The following is a 19,528-nucleotide window of genomic DNA, read 5'->3' as shown; positions in this document are numbered from 1 at the left end:
TAACCGCTAGGTTTATTCTGCATTTGTTCAAGCCTAAACCGTAATTATTTTAAAATGCATATTCACCCCCCCCCTCTAGGCGACATCCATGATCTTTCAACGTGCTTTGTGGAAGACCAATGAGGCGTCTCGATCTGTCTCTATAGATCTTGATGCCTAATATGTAAGCAGCTTCTCCAAGGTCCTTCATTGAAAAACACTTATTCAAGTAGGCCTTTATGCTTTCCAAGAATTCTATATCATTTCCCATCAATAGTATGTCATCCACATATAATATGAGAAATGCTACAGAGCTCCCACTCACTTTCTTGTAAACACAGGCTTCTCCATAAGTCTGCATAAACCCAAACGCTTTGATCACCTCATCAAATTGAATGTTCCAACTCCGAGATGCTTGCACCAGCCCATAGATTGAGCGTTTGGAGCTTGCACACCTTGTCAGCATTCTTAGGATCAACAAAACCTTCTGGCTGCATCATATACAATTCTTCCTTAAGGAAACCATTAAGGAATGTCGTTTCGACGTCCATTTGCCATATCTCATAATCATAGAATGCGGCAATTGCTAACATGATTCGGACGGACTTCAGCTTCGCCACGGGTGAGAAAGTCTCATCGTAGTCAACCCCTTGAACTTGTCGATAACCCTTAGCGACAAGCCGAGCCTTATAGATGGTCACATTACCATCCGCGTCTGTCTTCTTCTTAAAGATCCATTTATTTTCTATGGCTCGCCGATTGTCGGTGTCAAAACCGGCGGATCTCGGGTAGGGGGTCCCGAACTGTGCGTCAAGGCCGGATGGTAACAGGGGACAAGGGACACGATGTTTTTTACCCAGGTTCGGGCCCTCTCGATGGAGGTAATACCCTACTCCTGCTTGATTAATATTGATGATATGGGTAGTACAAGAGTAGATATACCACGAGATCACGGAGGCTAAACCCTAGAAGCTAGCCTATGGTATGATTGTTGTGTATGGAGTTGATTGCCTATGGACTACAACCCTCCGGTTTATATAGACACCGGATAGGGTTAGGGTTACATAGAGTCGGTTACAATGGTAGGAGATCTTGAATATCCGCATCGCCAAACTTGCCTTCCATGCCAAGGAAAGTCCCATCCGGACACGGGACGAAGTCTTCAATCTTGTATCTTCATAGTCCTGGAGTCCGGCTGAAGGTATAGTCCGGCTACCCGAACACCCCCTAATCCAGGACTCCCTCAGTAGCCCCCGAACCAGGCTTCAATGACGACGAGTCCGGTGCGCAGATTGTTCGGCATTGCAAGGCGGGTTCTTCTCCAAATCTTGTGTACCTGTAGGAATAATGTCCGATTTTTGTAATGTAGTGCTCCTCGGCTTCCACGCCCAGTAATGGTCGTCTTCCACGTGTTCAAACGAATGCGAAAAGCCAGGGTGTTTTTACATCCACACCCCTAGTCGTATAAACGAGCCGCCTATTTAACGGGATGGGGATTTAGGTCCAAACCACATCTTCTCCTTTCCGCGAGTGATCATCAGAGCGCTTCCAGCAAAGGTCCATTCCAACATGACCAGCCGTCGCAGCTCCTCCCCTCGCCCCTCCGGTCCCAAACCCGGGGACTGGGAGAGTTGCACCACCCCGCATAGCAAGTTAGCGTCACTTCAGGCCAAGGGATTTCTCCCTCAGGCATACATGGTCCCGGTCCGAGCCGGTCTCGCCACCTATAATGGCGGAAAACAAGCGGAGAGCACCCCCAATCCTTCTAAAGGAGAGCAGGTGTGCCTCGTCCCCTATCTAATAAGGGGACTGGGATTTCCAATTCATCCATTTCTCCGCGGGCTTCTGGAGTTCTACGGCCTCCAACTGCACAATCTCACGCCCGCCTCCGTATTGCATATTGCGGGTTTCGTCGCCCTTTGCGAGCTATTTTTAGGCGTTGAGGCTCATTTCGCACTGTGGAAGAGGTTATTCTGCCTGGTGCCCCGTTCTCAAAAGGGGTCTATATACCAAGTGGGTGGAGCCGAAGTATGGCACATCGCCGGGACCGGATACCTATCCGGAACCCCAAAGAAGGCATCCGAGGACTGGCCTTCGAAATGGTTTTATATAGATGGCGTCCCGCTACCGGACCCTATCCGGGCCGGTCTCCCTGAGTTCAACAGTGCTCCATTGAAGAAACGCATGAGCTGGCGTCCGCGGAGCTCTCAGAGAGAAAGTGACAGAGACGTCCTTTACTTGATGGGCCGGATAAGACTGTTGGCTCATTCCAGACTAACCATGATTGGAGTCATGGCCGCATGCATTATGCGGGGGGTGCAGCCGCTTCAATATAGAGGCCACCCCATGTGGGATTTCAACGGGGAGGATGACGCCACCCGTTACGGTCGTAAGGGGCCGGCCTCAGCCGCCGCCCTAGTAAAGATCTTATCCTCTTTGTACAAGGGAGAAAAGGAGGAATTCCTCCGCGTCAATCCGCAGGCCGGATTTACTATGTACGACCCTCCAAGTTGGGTAAGTGAATAATTGCGCTTGCCCGTTTGTTTTATACTCCCACGGTTAGATATGTAGTCTAACGACTTCAGTGCAGGAACTATGACAGGAGGTAAAGGATATAAACAGCCGCCCTCCACAGCCCGAGGACCCAGAACGGTCCCTCGATCTGAACTCCGAAGAGGACCCGGACATATCGGTGGAGCTTATCGACGGGGTGTTCCATCAGCTAAGCAAGGACAATACCTTGGTAGCCATCACGGCTGATTACCCAGGGTTAATCCCGGCCTCCCAGGTGACAGAAACCGGAGTCTCATTCCCTTGAGAGAGATTCCACTCTCACGTATTCCGGTGTTTCTGACGACAACCGTGTTTTGCAGGGGAGATTTCCGAGGCAGGAGGCCGAACCTGCGGCGGCTAGCCAACGAGGGGCCGCAGGACCCCGCGGGGCAAAAAGGAATGCAGTCCGGACTAAGATGCCGGCGCAAAGGTATAGCACACCCTCTGTTTCCTTGGTGTTATTCTGTCAGGGCATATTAACATTCGTGTTATCTTCAGAACGAAGAGACCTCGCCGGACTACATCCGGAGAGGTTGCCAATCGCGCCTCCACCAGCCAGGCTCCAACGTCTGGCCAGGAAGCGGAGGCGAGCACAAGGCGCGCACCGGACGCTCCTTCGATAGAGGATGCGGACAGGCTGTCTGCCACAAATTCTGAAGTGGAGAGTGCCATGAACCACAGGCATCGCCGGACAGTTCTACGCAACGCTTGTTTCTCCCAGGAGGCTTTAGATGCCTTTAATTCGGGAGATGCGTACCTCCGTGCCGCTCAAAACGGTTTAGCCAGAGCCACAGAGCAGTATGTAAAAGACATACGGGTAAGAAAATTTTGGTCAAATATATATATACCAGTAGGCCCCGAGACTTGAAACAGTTAGAGCAACTGATTTAAGGATCATTTAATATGCAGGTTCTTACAGAGAAGAATACTGTACTGTCCCAGGAGCTGGAAAAGTGCAAGGCCCAACTAGAGGCCGCACTAGCCGCAGCAGGGGAGCCCAAAGAGACCCCCTCAGGTAAGATACACTTCGAAAGATTAGTATTGTGCGGTGTGGGTGCAAATCTGACAAATCATGTTGCAGATGGCGCCGGACTCGATCCGGAAAAGCAACAACTCCTACGCCGGCTAAAGGCCGGTGAGAGTACGTTGACAAAGGTGAGGCGGGAGAAGAATGATCTTCAGGATGCCAACACCAGGCTGGACGTCGAACTTAAAGATGTTTGTGGCTAGCTGTCGGACTCCACGAAGGAGAATCAGCGGCTTCGACGCGGCATATTTAGTAAGTGCTTGAACGAACTTTGAAAAAAGAGTTCGGCGAGGAAGTCGACTAACAGAGTAATGTCTGTAGGTATGCTCACAGGTCGTCCTGCAGAGGAGATGCCCGGTTCTACGGGTGACCTTCTTCCCGAACTCATGCAACTGCACGAGCGAATTCGGCAGGCGATGCGAGGTGTTGCCCAAGCCTTATGGCCTGCCCACCCCATGCCCGAGGGCCTTGGAGAGCTTGCGGAGAAGCTGAAGGGAGCTCGGCGGCGCTTCCGATTGTGGAAGATATCGGCCTGCCGACAAGCCGCTAGGGAAGCCAGGGCCATGGTGAAGACCCGTTTTACAAAGTCTGACCCAAACCACATGGCCGAGGTCGGACCAGTGGGGCCTGACGGGAAGGAGATCCCTGTGAGCTTAGTATACGGCCAAGTAGAGTTGACCGCGAAGTATTCCCAGCAGGACTGTAAATTAGACAACATGTTAGATGGTATAGAAGAGGAATACAATCAGTCAGAATGACTATGTAATTTTGAATTGACATGTGTAATGCCTTCTAGCCGGATTGTAGATCGTTTGTCGTTGCCGACCTTTTCGCTTCAACCTCGGGACCTGACGGTCCGGAGTGTGTCCGATTACCATAGCGGTTATATAAGAACCGTGGTATGCGTGGAGACCAGGCGTAGGGGTCATTAGTGCTTTATCAGACAAGTGCCCAACTAGTTATGTTATATTACATGGTTAGTAAGAAACATCTTCCAGAGAGAATAGTTCCGTTAGGGGTTCCTTTCGCTGGGAGGCATGCCCAAAAGTGCATGTCCGGACTGCGTAAAAAGACGCAGAAAAAAGCATCTGGGGGCGCATAAAATGAGTAAAAAGATCATCTTTTATCTCACTGACCGAATATTCCCTTAAGAACGCTAGCTTTCGGCTTCACCCAGTCTGAGGTACACATCCGGCTGACCCGGCAGTAACAATCGCAGAGGTGCTCCCTTTACCACCTAGCCGAACAATCGGGAACGTAGGGGTAAGTACAGGAGTCAGGCAACCCAGCTTGGCCAAAACTTAAGTCATATCGATGCATATAATGGTGAAGAAAAAGGTACATGCGGAAGTTTGACGCATGTGTTGGGCATGAAGCCCGTATAAATAAGCTTCTGTTAAAGAAGCCCCCAGGTTTAATGAGCGCGAGTGGCGCGTCACTAGATGAGCCTTTAAGGGCTATAAAAGAAAAGAGGGGAAGGAGAGAAATGTAAGACAGAAAAATGCAAAAAATGGACAGAGGAAGGAGACGAACACAGAGTCCGGCGCTAGGCATAGAATCTTCGGAGGCGGGTGGCGTTCCACGGGTTCAGCTCGAGTCGGTTGTCCGACGCATCTCGCAGGCGGTACGCCCCGCCAGTCAGGACTTGGTCGATTATGAATGGACTTTCCCACTTGGGCTTGAGTTTGTCCTTTTTCTTATCCGGCAGGCGTAGAACTAGTTCGCCAACATTGTAAATTTTTGGCCCGTACTTCTCTGCTTTGATATCTTCGGGCCTGCTGTTGATAAAATGCGGAACGGGCTTTTGCCACGTCGTGCTCCTCCTCCAGGGCGTCCAAGTTGTCCTGCCGATCAAGCTCGGCTTCTCTTTCTTCGTACATGCGCACTCTAGGTGAGTCATGAATTATGTCGCAGGGCAGAACTGCCTCTGCGCCGTACACCATAAAAAATGGTGTGTATCCGGTGGTGCGATTTGGCGTGGTCCGCAGCCCCCATAGCACGGAGTCGAGCTCCTCTACCCGGTGCGTGTTAGATTCCTTTAGGGACCGCACCAGTCCGGGTCTAATGCCGCTCATAATAAGACCATTTGCACGTTCGACCTGGCTGTTGGTTTGTGGGTGATAGACGGAAGCATAATCGAGCTTGATGCCCATGTTTTTGCACTAGAGTTTTACCTCGTCGGTGGTAAAGTTTGTACCGTTATCGGTTATGATGCTATGGGGGACGCCATAACGGTGTACAGCCCCGGATATGAAGTCTATCACAGGTCCGGATTCGGCCGTTTTAACAGGCTTGGCTTCTATCCATTTGGTGAATTTATCCACCATGACCAGTAAGTATTTTTTCCTATCGGTCCCACCTTTAAGGGGTCCGACCATGTCAAGCCCCCAGACCGCAAAAGGCCAGGTGATGGGTATAGTTTGGAGTGCGGTGGGTGGCATATGGCTTTGGTTGGCAAAAAGTTGGCAACCATCGCATCGTTGGACTAGGTCCTGAGCGTCTGCCCGGGCCGTCGGCGAATAAAAGCCTGTACGGAAAGCCTTGCTAACAAGGGACCGAGCAGCGGCATGGTGACCACCGAGTCCGGCATGAATTTCAGCCAGAAGGTTCCGCCCTTCCTCTTCGGAGATGCACCTTTGAAGGACTCCGGTAGTGCTTTTCTTATAAAGCTCTCCCTCATGGACTCTATAGGCTTTAGATCGCCGCACTATGCAGCGGGCCTCGTTTTGGTCCTCCGGGAGTTCCTGCCTAGTAAGGCAGGCTAGGAATGGTTCTGTCCACGGGGCGATGACCGCCATTATTACGTGGGCTGAAGGTGTAATTTCATTGGCAGACCCTCCAATTGTGTCAGATTGTTCGGCGTTGAGTGGTGCGGCTGGGTCTGGGCTGTTATTTGTGGGTTCCCCCTCCCATGCTACGGATGGCTTGAACAATCTTTCCAAAAAGATGTTGGGGGGGGGGACTGCATCGCGTTTTGCTCTGATGCGTGCCAGGACGTCCGCTGCTTGATTGTTTTCTCGGGCTATATGGTGAAACTCCAGCCCTTCGAACCGAGCTGACATTTTTAGGACGGCGTTGCGGTAAGCTGCCATTTTTGGGTCCTTGGCGTCGAAGTCTCCATTTATTTGGGATATCGCAAGGTTTGAATCCCCGCGTACCTCTAGGCGCTGGATACCCATGGATACTGCTATCCGGAGACCATGTAGGAGGGCCTCATATTCGGCTGCATTGTTGGAATCCATCTACATGATCTGGAGCACATATTGGACTGTGTCTCCTGTGGGGGACGTCAGGACGATGCCAGCCCCCAGTCCGGCCAACATTTTGGAGCCGTCGAAATGCATAATCCAGTTTGAATATGTGCCGTACTCTTTAGGGAGCTCGGCCTCCGTCCATTCTGCGACGAAGTCGGCCAAAACTTGCGATTTAATAGCTCGCCGTGGCTTATACATTATATCGAACGGGAGAAGCTCGATGGCCCATTTTGCAATCCGGCTCATTGCGTCGCGGTTGTTGATAATATCGTTGAGTGGTACTTCCGAGGCTACTTTTATGGAACACTCTTGAAAGTAGTGTCGTAGCTTCCGGGATGCCATGAATACCGCGTATGCGATCTTTTGATAATGCGGGTACCGTGATTTGCATGGAGTGAGGACAGTGGATACGTAGTAGACCGGCCTTTGAAGGGGGAATTTGTGTCCATCCGTTTCCCGCTCGACAACGAGCACTACGCTGACAACTTGATGTGTTGCTGCAATGTACAATAACATTGGTTCGCCGATGTTCGGCGCGGCCAGGACTGGGTTTGTTGCCAATATGGCTTTTATTTCCTCAAGTCCGGCCGTGGCGGCCTCTGTCCACTCGAAGTGTTCGGTGCGCCGAAGGAGGCGATAAAGGGGTAGTGCCTTTTCTCCCAAGCGAGAGATGAAGCGGCTTAAAGCCGCCACGCATCCGGTTAATTTTTGTATTTGTTTGAGGTCCTTTGGGATATCCAATTGTGACAAAGCTCGGATCTTGGCTGGATTTGCTTCAATTCCTCTACCGGATACAATGAAGCCCAAGAGCTTTCCGGCTGGAACGCCGAAGACGCATTTTTCCGGGTTGAGCTTGATGTCATATTTTCGGAGGTTATCGAATGTAAGCCTCAAGTCGTCTATTAGAGATTCGACATGTCTTGATTTGATGACCACGTCATCCACATACGCCTCCACTGTTCTGCCGATCTGGTTTGCTAGACATGTCTGGATCATGCATTGATATGTTGCGCCGGCGTTTTTCAGCCCGAAGGGCATTGTGTTGAAGCGGAATGGGCCGTATGGTGTGATGAATGTTGTTGCAGCTTGGTCTGATTCTGCCATCTTGATTTGATGGTATCCGGAGTATGCGTCGAGGAAGCACAACGAATCGTGTCCTGCGGTGGCATCGATAATTTGATCGATGCAGGGGAGGGGGAAGGGATCCTTTGGGCAAGCCTTGTTAAGGTCTTTAAAATCGACACACAGGCGCCAGGATTTGTCCTTCTTTGGTACCATCACCAGGTTTGCTAGCCAGTCCGGATGTTTTATGTCTCTAATGAATCCGGCCTCCAATAGCTTGGCTAGCTCCTCTCCCATAGCCTGTCTCTTGGGTTCAGAAAAACACCGAAGGGCTTGTTTGACAGGTTTGAATCCTTTTAGGATATTTAAGCTGTGTTCGGCCAGCCTGCGTGGGATCCCTGGCATGTCTGAAGGGTGCCAGGCGAAAATGTCCCAGTTCTCTCGTAGGAACTCTCGCAGTGCGGCGTCTACATCAGGGTTCAGTCGTGCCCTGATGGACGTTGTTTTATTGGGGTCCGTTGGATGGACCTGGATTTTGACTATTTCGTCAGCTGGCTTGAAGGATGTGGATTTGGATCTCTTATCGAGTATCACATCATCCCTGTTAATCGTGGAGCGCAGCGCAGTCAGTTCCTCGGCCGCTAAGGCTTCGAATAGTGCCTCAAGGGCTAATGCGGCCGTCTTGTTTTTGGCGCGGAGTGCTATGTCCGGATCACTAGCTAGAGTGATAATTCCATTCGGCCCGGGCATCTTAAGCTTCATGTACCCGTAATGGGGTATTGCTTGGAAGATTGTGAATGCTTCCCGCCCTAGTAAAGCGTGATGTCCGCTCTTAAACGGGGCCACCTGAAACATGACTTCTTCGGACCTGTAATTATCCGGCGTGCCGAACACCACATCTAGTGTGATTTTTCCTGTGCAGCGCGCTTCCCAACTGGGGATTATTCCTCTAAAGGTTGTGTTGCTTCGCTCGATGCGGTTCCAGTCTATTTCCATTTTTTGAAGGGTTTCCTCATAAATGAGGTTCAGTCCGCTGCCTCCATCCATGAGCACCTTCTTGAGGCGAAAGCCATCCACTATGGGACTGAGGACCAATGCGGCTGGTGCTCGAGCTGTTCGGAATCTAGGTTCATCTCTTGCGTTGAAGGTAATAGCAGTGTCGCTCCATGGATTTATTGCTGCAACTTGATAGACTTCGGCGAGGCTGCGGAGTGTTCTTTTTCGCATATTGTTTGATGCGAAAGTCTCGAAGACTGTGAGAACGGTACTGGTGTCCTCGGGCTGGCTTTCTGCGGCCTCCAGGATTAAGAGGTCCTCGCCAATTTTGGCCACCTGCCGGAGTATCCAACATGCTCTAAGGCCGTGAGTTGGTGTGGCGTCCTCTGTACTGTGAATTCTACAGGGTCCATTAAGCCACCTTTCCAGTATGGTTCCATGCCCTGTAGAGGGTTTTGGCTTTTTGGTATTTATCCCGGGTGTCCTATGATGATGCACCCTCTTAGTTCAGACGGGATTACTATTCAAGGTCGGATTATCCTAAAAATTTATTTCGGTTTTCCAGGCACTTTCCATCGCACAGTATTTTTGTACTATGGACGCCAAGTCAGCGAAGCGTGTAATATCACGATGACTTACGGCGTTAAGGATTCCCTCGTCCGTGCAATTACTGCAGAAAATAGAGATTGCGTCTCCCTCGCGGCAATCCTTTATCCTGTTCATAACCAGGAGGAATCTGGCCCAGTAATGATGTACTGTTTCCTCGGGCCTCTGCCTGATTTGGGAGAGATCGCTTATGTTCGGGTGGGCGGGTGTCATTGAATCTGAAACCTCACCCAATCCAAGATTCGGAGGCCGAAGAGTTTCCGAACTCCGAAGTTCGGATTCTTGGATGTTGTCCAACGAATCTAGCCCGTTGCCTGATCCTAAGCTCAGGTCTTGAGTTACATCCTCCTCTCCGCGGGTATCCGGCTTGGAGGAGTCGGGAATTCGGACGTAACTAGTCCCTAAAATAGATGAAGGGTCGCCGCACTGCGCCTCTACCACGGCAACGTGGTGGGTGACTTGGGGAGAGTTAATTTCTCTTAGATCGGGTTTAAGCCCAACCTGGTCGTAATCCGTAGCGACCCCCAGGGCGGCGATGCGATCCAAGAGCTCGTTTACGGAAGAGAGCTCCATTGGATCTAGCTGCTCGACGAGCTCCGAGCTGACGTGTAGGTTGCTTTTGATGACCCGAGAGGTCACCGTCGGCGCAACAGCCGAACAGGCGGTCATGAGAAAACCACCTAGCTGGAGGGTTTGGCCGACAACCAAGGCTCCCTTAGCAACGGTGCCGTCTTTAAAGACAGGAGGAGGCATCCTTCCTGATTGTGACGGCACAGAGGAACTCTCAATGAAAGCACCAATGTCGGTGTCAAAGCCGGTGGATCTCGGGTAGGGGGTCCCGAACTGTGCGTCAAGGCCGGATGGTAACAGGAGACAAGGGACACGATGTTTTTTACCCAGGTTCGGGCCCTCTCGATGGAGGTAATACCCTACTCCTGCTTGATTAATATTGATGATATGGGTAGTACAAGAGTAGATCTACCACGAGATCACGGAGGCTAAACCCTAGAAGCTAGCCTATGGTATGATTGTTGTGTATGGAGTTGATTGCCTACGGACTACAACCCTCCAGTTTATATAGACACCGGATAGGGTTAGGGTTACATAGAGTCGGTTACAATGGTAGGAGATCTTGAATATCCGCATCGCCAAGCTTGCCTTCCACGCCAAGGAAAGTCCCATCCGGACACGGGACGAAGTCTTCAATCTTGTATCTTCATAGTCCTGGAGTCCGGCTGAAGGTATAGTCCGGCTACCCGAACACCCCCTAATCTAGGACTCCCTCACCGATCATCGGCCAAGTCAGTCAAAGTCCATACTTTGTTTTCATACATGGATCCTATCTCGGATTTCATGACTTCCAGCCATTTGTTGGAATCCAGGCCCGCCATCGCTTCTTCATAGTTCGAAGGTTCACCGTTGTCTAACAACATGATTTCTAGGACAGGGTTGCCGTACCACTCTGGTGCGGAACGTGTCCTTGTGGACCTACGAAGTTCAGTAGAAACTTGATCAGAAGTTTCATGATCATCATCATTAACTTCCTCTCTAGTTGGTGCAGACACCATATAAACATTTTCTTGAGCTGCGCCACTTTTCGGTTCAAGAGGCAGTACCTCATCAAGTTCTACTTTTCTCCCACTTACTTCTTTCGAGAGAAATTCTTTCTCTAGGAAGGATCCATTCTTGGCAACAAAGATCTTGCCTTCGGATCTGAGGTAGAAGGTATGCCCAATAGTTTCCTTAGGGTATTCTATGAAGTTGCATTTTTCCGACTTGGGTTCGAGCTTTTCAAGTTGAAGTTTCTTGACATAAGCATCACATCCCCAAATTTTTAGAAACGACATCTTAGGTTTCTTCCTAAACCATAATTCATACGGTGTCGTCTCAACGGATTTCGATGGAGCCCTATTTAAAGTGAATGCGGCAGTCTCTAAAGCATAACCCCAAAATGATAGCGGTAGGTCGGTAAGAGACATCATAGATCGCACCATATCCAATAGAGTGCGATTGCGACGTTCGGACACACCATTACACTGAGGTGTTCCAGGCGGCGTGAGTTGTGAAACAATTCCACATTTCCTTAAGTGCGTGCCAAATTCCTGACTCAAATATTCTCCCACACGATCTGATCGTAAGAACTTTATTTTCCTGTCACGTTGATTCTCAACCTCACTCTGAAATTCCTTGAATTTTTCAAAGGTCTCAGACTTGTGTTTCATTAAATAGACATATCCATATCTACTTAAGTCATCAGTGAGGGTGAGAACATAATGATAACCACCGCGAGCCTCAATGCTCATTGGACCGCACACATCAGTACGTATGATTTCCAATAAGTTGGTTGCTCGCTCCATTGTTCCGGAGAACGGAGTCCTGGTCATTTTGCCCATGAGGCATGGTTCGCACATGTCAAATGATTCATAATCAAGAGACTCCAAAAGTCCATTTGCATGGAGTTTCTTCATGCGTTTGACACCAATGTGACCAAGGCGGCAGTGCCACAAGTATGTGGGACTATCATTATCAACCATACATCTTTTGGCATTCACACTATGAATATGTGTACCATCACGTTCCAGATTAAATAGGAATAAACCATTGACCAGCGGGGCATGACCATAAAACATATCTCTCATATAAATAGAACAACCATTATTCTCAGATTTAAATGAGTAGCCATCTCGCATTAAACGAGATCCAGATACAATGTTCATGCTCAAAGCTGGCACTAAATAACAATTATTGAGGTTTAAAACTAATCCCATAGGTAAATGTAGAGGTAGCGTGCCGATGGTGATCACATCGACCTTGGAACCATTCCCGACGCGCATCGTCACCTCGTCCTTCGCCAGTCTCTGCTTATTCCGCAGCTCCTGTTTTGAGTTACAAATATGAGCAACCACACCGGTATCAAATACCCAGGAGCTACTACGAGCGCTGGTTAGGTACACATCAATAACATGTATATCACATATACCTTTGGTATTGTCGGCCTTCTTATCCGCTAAGTACTTGGGGCAGTTCTGCTTCCAGTGACCGTTTCCCTTGCAATAAAAGCACTCAGTCTCAGGCTTGGGTCCGTTCTTTGGCTTCTTCCCGGCAGCTTGCTTACCGGGCGCGGCAACTCCCTTGCCGTCCTTCTTGAAGTTCTTTTTACCCTTGCCTTTCTTGAACTTAGTGGTTTTATTCATCATCAACACTTGATGTTCCTTTTTGATCTCCACCTCTGCTAATTTCAGCATTGAATATACCTCAGGAATGGTATTTTTCATCCCCTGCATATTGAAGTTCATCACAAAGCTCTTGTAGCTAGGTGGAAGCGACTGAAGGATTCTGTCAACGACCGCGTCATCCGGGAGATTGACTCCCAGCTGAGACAAGTGGTTGTATAACCCACACATTTTGAGTATGTGATTGCTGACAGAATTGTTCTCCTCCATCTTACAACTATAGAACTTGACGGAGAATTCATATCTCTCGACTCGGGCATGAGCTTGGAAAACCATTTTCAGCTCTTGGAACATCTCATATGCTCCGTGTTGCTCAAAACGCTTTTGGAGCCCCGGTTCTAAGTTGTAAAGCATGCCGCACTGAACCGGGGAGTAATCATCACTACGCGACTGCCAGGCATTCATAACGTCTTGAGTTGCTGGGAAAACAGGTGCGTCACCTAGCGGTGCTTCAAGGACATATGCTTTCTTGGCAGCTATGAGGATAATCCTCAGGTTACGGACCCAGTCCGTGTAGTTGCTGCCATCGTCTTTCAGCTTGGTTTTCTCTAGGAACGCGTTGAAGTTGAGGGCAACATTAGCATGGGCCATTTGATCTACAAGACATATTGCAAAGTTTTAGACTATGTTCATGATAATTAAGTTCATCTAATCAAATTATTTAATGAACTCCCACTCAGATTGACATCCCTCTAGTCATCTAAGTGATACATGATCCGAGTCAACTAGGTCGTGTCTGATCATCACGTGAGACGGACTAGTCATCATTGGTGAACATCTTCATGTTGATCGTATCTTCTATACAACTCATGTTCGACCTTTCGATCTTTCGTGTTCCAAGGCCATGTCTGTACATGCTAGGCTCGTCAAGTCAACCTAAGTGTATTACGTGTGTAAACCTGGCTTACACCCGTTGTATGCGAACATTAGAACATATCACACCCGATCATCACGTGGTGCTTCGGAACAACGGACCTTAGCAACGGTGCACAGTTAGGGGGCCACTTTCTTAAAATTATTGCGAGAGATCATCTTATTTATGCTATCGTCGTTCTAAGCAAATAAGATGTAAAACATGATAAACATCACATGCAATCAAATAGTGACATGATATGGCCAATATCATTTTGCTCCTTTTGATCTCCATCTTCGGGGCGCCATGATCATCATCGTCACCGGCATGACACCATGGTCTCCATCATCATGATCTCCATCATCATGTCTTCATGAAGTTGTCTCGCCAACTATTACTTCTACTACTATGGCTAACGGTTAGCAATAAAGTAAAGTAATTACAAGGCGTTTTCAGTGACATGCAGGTCATACATAATTTAGACAACTCCTATGGCTCCTGCCGGTTGTCATACTCATCGACATGCAAGTCGTGATTCCTATTACAAAAACATGATCAATCTCATACATCACATATATCATTCATCACATTCTTTTGGCCATATCACATCACATAGCATACCCTGCAAAAACAAGTTAGACGTCCTCTAATTGTTGTTGCATGTTTTTACGTCGCTGCTATGGGTTTCTAGCAAGAACATTTCTTACCTACACAAAAACCACAACGTGATATGCCAATTTCTATTTACCCTTCATAAGGACCCTTTTCATCGAATCCGATCCGACTAAAGTGGGAGAGACAGACACCCGCTAGCCACCTTATGCAACTAGTGCATGTCAGTCGGTGGAACCTGTCTCACGTAAGCGTACGTGTAAGGTCGGTCCGGACCGCTTCATCCCACGATGCCGCCGAATCAAGATAAGACTACTAACGGCAAGTAAATTGACAAAATCAACGCCCACAACAACTTGTGTTCTACTCGTGCATTGAAACTACGCATAGACCTAGCTCATGATGCCACTGTTAGGGATCGTTGCAGAAATTAAAAAAAACTAGAAGATTCCCCGCGCGTTGCAGCGGGAACTTGTGTTGTGCATAAGCAAGTTCAAATGGACAGAGATAGACTTTTTTTAGTTAGGCAAGTTCAAATGGGCAGAAATAGATCATGCAACTGTAAAATAAGGAAATAATACTTGTTTTACATATATAAGATCTCTATGTTTAAGAGTACTACACTGAAACAAAGAAATATGTCTCATAAAAAGGATCTATAAAATAGGAGAAGTCATGCCAACATTCTCTTACAATGCTTTAGTGTTTGTCTTACAACAAACAACATAGGCATTATGAAATATACGACCATCAGGTAGTTTGATAAAAATTTGCAAACACAAACTAAGCAAAATAAATATATAGTTCAATAGTACTAAAATGAAGAAAGCTTAGTCATGGATATAGGCGATCTTACCCTCAAATATGGTGCAATACCTATTCACCAAGTACTTGAATGGACATTAGAGAGATATCACAACACTGCCAGACAACTTCTTAGGCAAATCAGACTCACCATCTCTAGTGTATAGGCAGGACAACCCATCCATTAATAAATAAATCTTGGATGAAATTTTATTTTACCTATTTCCTTGGCAATCTCCATTCAACATGCTCTGTTTCCCCTCTCTGCAAAATCTGAAAACAGAAAGGGCATGGAGAAACTTAAGTTTTGTTGCAGTGTATAGATTGATCTTTGCTCTCACGGGGGAAAATACTATTGCAGAGGTACACTTATAATTCAGAATCATATATCTAAATACATAATACATTGCCAATCATCCACCAGCAAATGAAGGTTACAAACATATACAATTTGTTACCTGAAGAGGGACAACTGCTAGTAATTGTAGTATAACTTGACAACAATATTGGTGTATGCTTGACGACAGTATTGGTGTATGCTTGGGTAGCCAGATAGGCTCAACAACTGACTGAAATCAAGAAATACTAATCACTCTTACGTGGCGGGATTCAGACAGAGGAGGACGATGTCGTTGAGGAGGTCACCGTGGTTGTCCAAACAGTTTGAGCAGAGTAGAGGTGGATGCGACCGGAGAGGTACTCACCTAGTATGACATCTATGCGGCTGTGTCAGGCCATTACCTTGCCAACCCCTCGCGGTTGCAACGGTTGATGACCGGATGAGATGCTCGTTGTGAAGAGAAGAACGAACGATGAATTTGGGGATGGTTGGAGGAAGCGTTGCAGAGAACGTGAGAAGGCATGCTTGATTATTGCTAAAAATGACATGCTGACTCGTCCACGATCTGACATTATGGGTCCCCGGTGACCAAACGACGGACGGCTCGTGTCGCAACTGCGCCTAGAGGCTCACAGCAGACAAACAGGTGCGCCAGCCCGATTTGTCTTGCTCCTTGACGGCCTGGGGCAACAGCAATGGAACCGCGCCCAGGAGACGTCGTACCGGCGTCTGGCAGCCGCCGGTCGACCGAAACAGACGGCGGATGGCAGAAGCGCGCGGCGGTGGACGGGCGGCAGCGCGTGGTGGTGGATGGGTGGCACGCGCAACTGTGAGGGGCGGACATTGCACGGTGAGCAAAGGCGCTGGCCTAGAGATGGCTGCAGGATTTAGCCGGGCGGAGGAGGGACGTACAGGAGCGGTGGCACACATGTTGGGCACGGTGGAGGCATGGTCACCGTCGGCGCAGCGCGCAACGGGAGGAGGAGGAAGGGCAACTCTCCAGCGGTGTCAGGCCGGGTTGGGAATTAGGATCGCCTATGCGGGAGAACTGGCGATCGTGCGCTTGGAAGGCGGGCAGATTGGGTTGCCTTGTGCTGGATGAGCGGCGGCCCTGCGGGAGGGCAAAAGTCAGACTTTTTCCACCGCTGTCTGTTAAAGCTTATGTGGCACGATGATGACGTAAACAGTGTGCATGTTAAGATAATGGGGCCGTAGGATTGGCTGATTTTGCAAACTGATTGATGATGTGGCATAAAGCTGATGTGGACGGTGTGCATGGCGAGAGAATAGGTAAAAGTGGGGAGCAACTTCTTAAGAATGTTAGATTTCTACGCATCACCAAGATCAATCTATAGAGAAACTAGCAACGAGAGAGGGAGGAGTGCATCTTCATACCCTTGAAAATCGTGATACGGAAGCGTTACAAGAACGCGGATGAGGGAGTCGTACTCGTGGCGATTCAGATCACAGTTGATTCCGATCCAAGCGTCGAACAACGGCGCCTCCGCGTTCAACACACGTGCAGCCCGATGACGTCTCCCACGCTTTGATCCAGCAAGGAGAGAGGAAGAGGTTGGGGAAGACAACTCCAGCAGCAGCACGACGGCGTGGTGGTGTTGGAGCAGCGTGGTACTCCGGCAGGGTTTCGCCAAGCTTTGCGGGAGGAGGAGGAGGTGTTGGGGAGGAGGAGGGCTGCGCCTTGGATGTGGTCCCGCTGCCCTCCCACCTCCCCTCTATTTATAGGGGCAAGGGAGAGGGGGCCGGCCCCCTCCAGATGGATCTAGAGGGGGGCGGCGACCAAGGGGGTGATGCTTGCCCCCCCAAGCCAAGGGGGCGCCCCCTTTAGGGTTCCCCCAAACCCTAGGCGCATGGGCCCTAGGGGGTTTGGCACCCAGCCCACATAGGGGTTGGTTCCCCCTCCATATTCAGCTCATAGGGCCCTCCAGGGCAGGTGGACCCTCCCGGTGGACCCCCGGAACCCTTTCGGTGGTCCCGGTACAATACCGATAAACCCCCGAACACTTCCGGCGACCGAATAGGGACTTCCCATATATAAATATTTGTCTTGGGACCATTCTGGAACTCCTCGTTACGTCCGGGATCTCATCCGGGACTCCGAACAACATTCGGTAACCACGTACAAACTTTCCCTATAACCCTAGCGTCATCGAACCTTAAGTGTGTAGACCCTACGGGTTCGGGAGTCATGCAGACATGACCGAGACATCTCTCCTGCCAATAACCAACAGCGGGATCTGGATACCCATGTTGGCTCCCACATACTCCATGATGATCTCATCGGATAAACCACGATGTCGAGGATTCAATTAATCCCGTATACAATTCCCTTTGTCAATCAGTACGTTACTTGCCTGAGATTCGATCGTCGGTATCCCGATACCTCGTTCAATCTCGTTACCGGCATGTCACTTTACTCGTTCCGTAATGCATGATCCCGTGACTAACTGCTTAGACACATTGAGCTCATTATGATGATGCATTACCGAGTGGGCCCAGAGATACCTCTCCGTCATACGGAGTGACAAATCCCAGTCTCGATTCGTGTCACCCAACAGACACTTTTGGAGATACCCGTAGTGCACCTTTATAGCCACCCAGTTACGTTGTGACGTTTGGCACACCCAAAGCATTCCTACGGTATCCGGGAGTTGCACAATCTCATGGTCTAAGGAAATGATACTTGACATTAGAAAAGCTTTAGCAGACGAACTACACGATCTTGTGCTATGCTTAGGATTGGGTCTTGTCCATCGCATCATTCTCCTAATGATGTGATCCCGTTATCAATGACATCCAATGTCCATGGTCAAGAAACCGTAACCATCTATTGATCAACGAGCTAGTCAACTAGAGGCTTACTAGGGACATGTTATGGTCTATGTATTCACACATGTATTACGATTTTCGGATAACACAATTATAGCATGAACAATAGACAATTATCATGAACAAGGAAATATAATAATAACCATTTTATTATTGTCTCTAGGGCATATTTCCAACAATGACATACTACTACCCCTCCTATTCATATTATTTGTTTTAGATTTATCTAGATACAGAAGGAGTAGCAAAGATTAATCAAATCTATGGACTGGAATGAGGAGTGTGTGGCAATTGCCCGCCGAGGAGGCCCTCAGGAACTCTGAACCTGACTGGTTGCTCATGTTGCTCCAAGAATTGAATGGAACACAACAAATGCTAGTTCTCATGATCTTATGGCGTGTATGGCATGTGCACAGTGAACTAACTCATGGCAAGCCAATGATTCCCATCATAGCGTCGAGAAGGTTCCTATGTGAGTATGTTGATTCTCTGTTGATGATCAAACACTACCCACGGATGAATATAGCTAAAGGGAAACGACCGGCGAACTTGATTGCATGTCATATGAGCAGGACGTCGGTACAAGCTTGTCCGGATACTGATGGCTCCTTTGTTGCAGCAATTGATGAAGCTGGTGCCGACATTGATACTACGTGATCACAAAGGACGTGTCATCTTTGCTGCCTGTAGATGGCTCTTCAATTGCCATGGTCCACTCGAGGCTGAGCTTGCAGCATGCGAGGAAGGACTGCGACTGTTCTTGCACTGGTCCCAAGCACCATTGGTGGTAGAGACCGACTGCACAGAGATCGTCTCTCTCATCAACGCCGGGACAGTAGATCGATTTAGAAACATGTACCAAGTTGCTGAAATCGTTGGCATGCTCAAAGAACGACAAACTCATGTTCGAAAGATCAGTCGTACACAGAACAAGGCTGCATATGCAATGGCAGCAGTTGAGCGAGGACAACAACGTACAGCCTGGCTAATGTACCACCGGAGATTAGCAACACTATTCTAGATGATTGTAAAACCATTATTACTTGATCAATGAATTGCTTTTCCCCCGTAAAAGAATCTACCATTTAATTAATTCCTAACAGGAGCGAGTATTGAAATTTCGAGTTACAAATGCCAAGCCACACTCGCTACGTGTCCGTTCCGTCACTCGGTAACGCACAAAACACCACTATGGAGGCGTCGTCGTCAGCGGCGGCAGAGCGCGAGGGAGGCGCGGTTCCATCGATGGCGGGCGGCGAGGCGGAGTACGTGTACCTGCCTATCGCCGACGCCCTCAAGACCCCCGGCTTCCGGGTCTGTCTCTTCGCCGCCGTCATCGAGATCGGCGCCGCCTTCCGCAGC

General features: G+C 48.9%; 1 protein-coding gene across 1 annotated transcript in view; it reads left to right on the top strand.

Annotated features, from left to right (window-relative positions):
- The first annotated feature begins 19,324 nt into the window (after positions 1 to 19,324).
- The window catches only part of LOC119355433 (protection of telomeres protein 1b-like), a 5,623-nt gene continuing 5,419 nt past the window's right edge, over positions 19,325 to 19,528 (top strand). Inside the window, exon 1 of the mRNA XM_037622239.1 lies at positions 19,325 to 19,528. This exon is cut by the window's right edge and continues 4 nt beyond it. Within this exon, the coding sequence (XP_037478136.1) occupies positions 19,358 to 19,528 (171 nt within the window). The 5' untranslated portion in view covers positions 19,325 to 19,357.

Source organism: Triticum dicoccoides, chromosome 2A (genome assembly GCF_002162155.2).
Source record: "Triticum dicoccoides isolate Atlit2015 ecotype Zavitan chromosome 2A, WEW_v2.0, whole genome shotgun sequence".
Taxonomy (NCBI): Eukaryota; Viridiplantae; Streptophyta; class Magnoliopsida; order Poales; family Poaceae; genus Triticum; species Triticum dicoccoides.
Note: the sequence above shows the minus strand (reverse complement) of the source record. Positions and strands in the feature narration are given on the sequence as shown.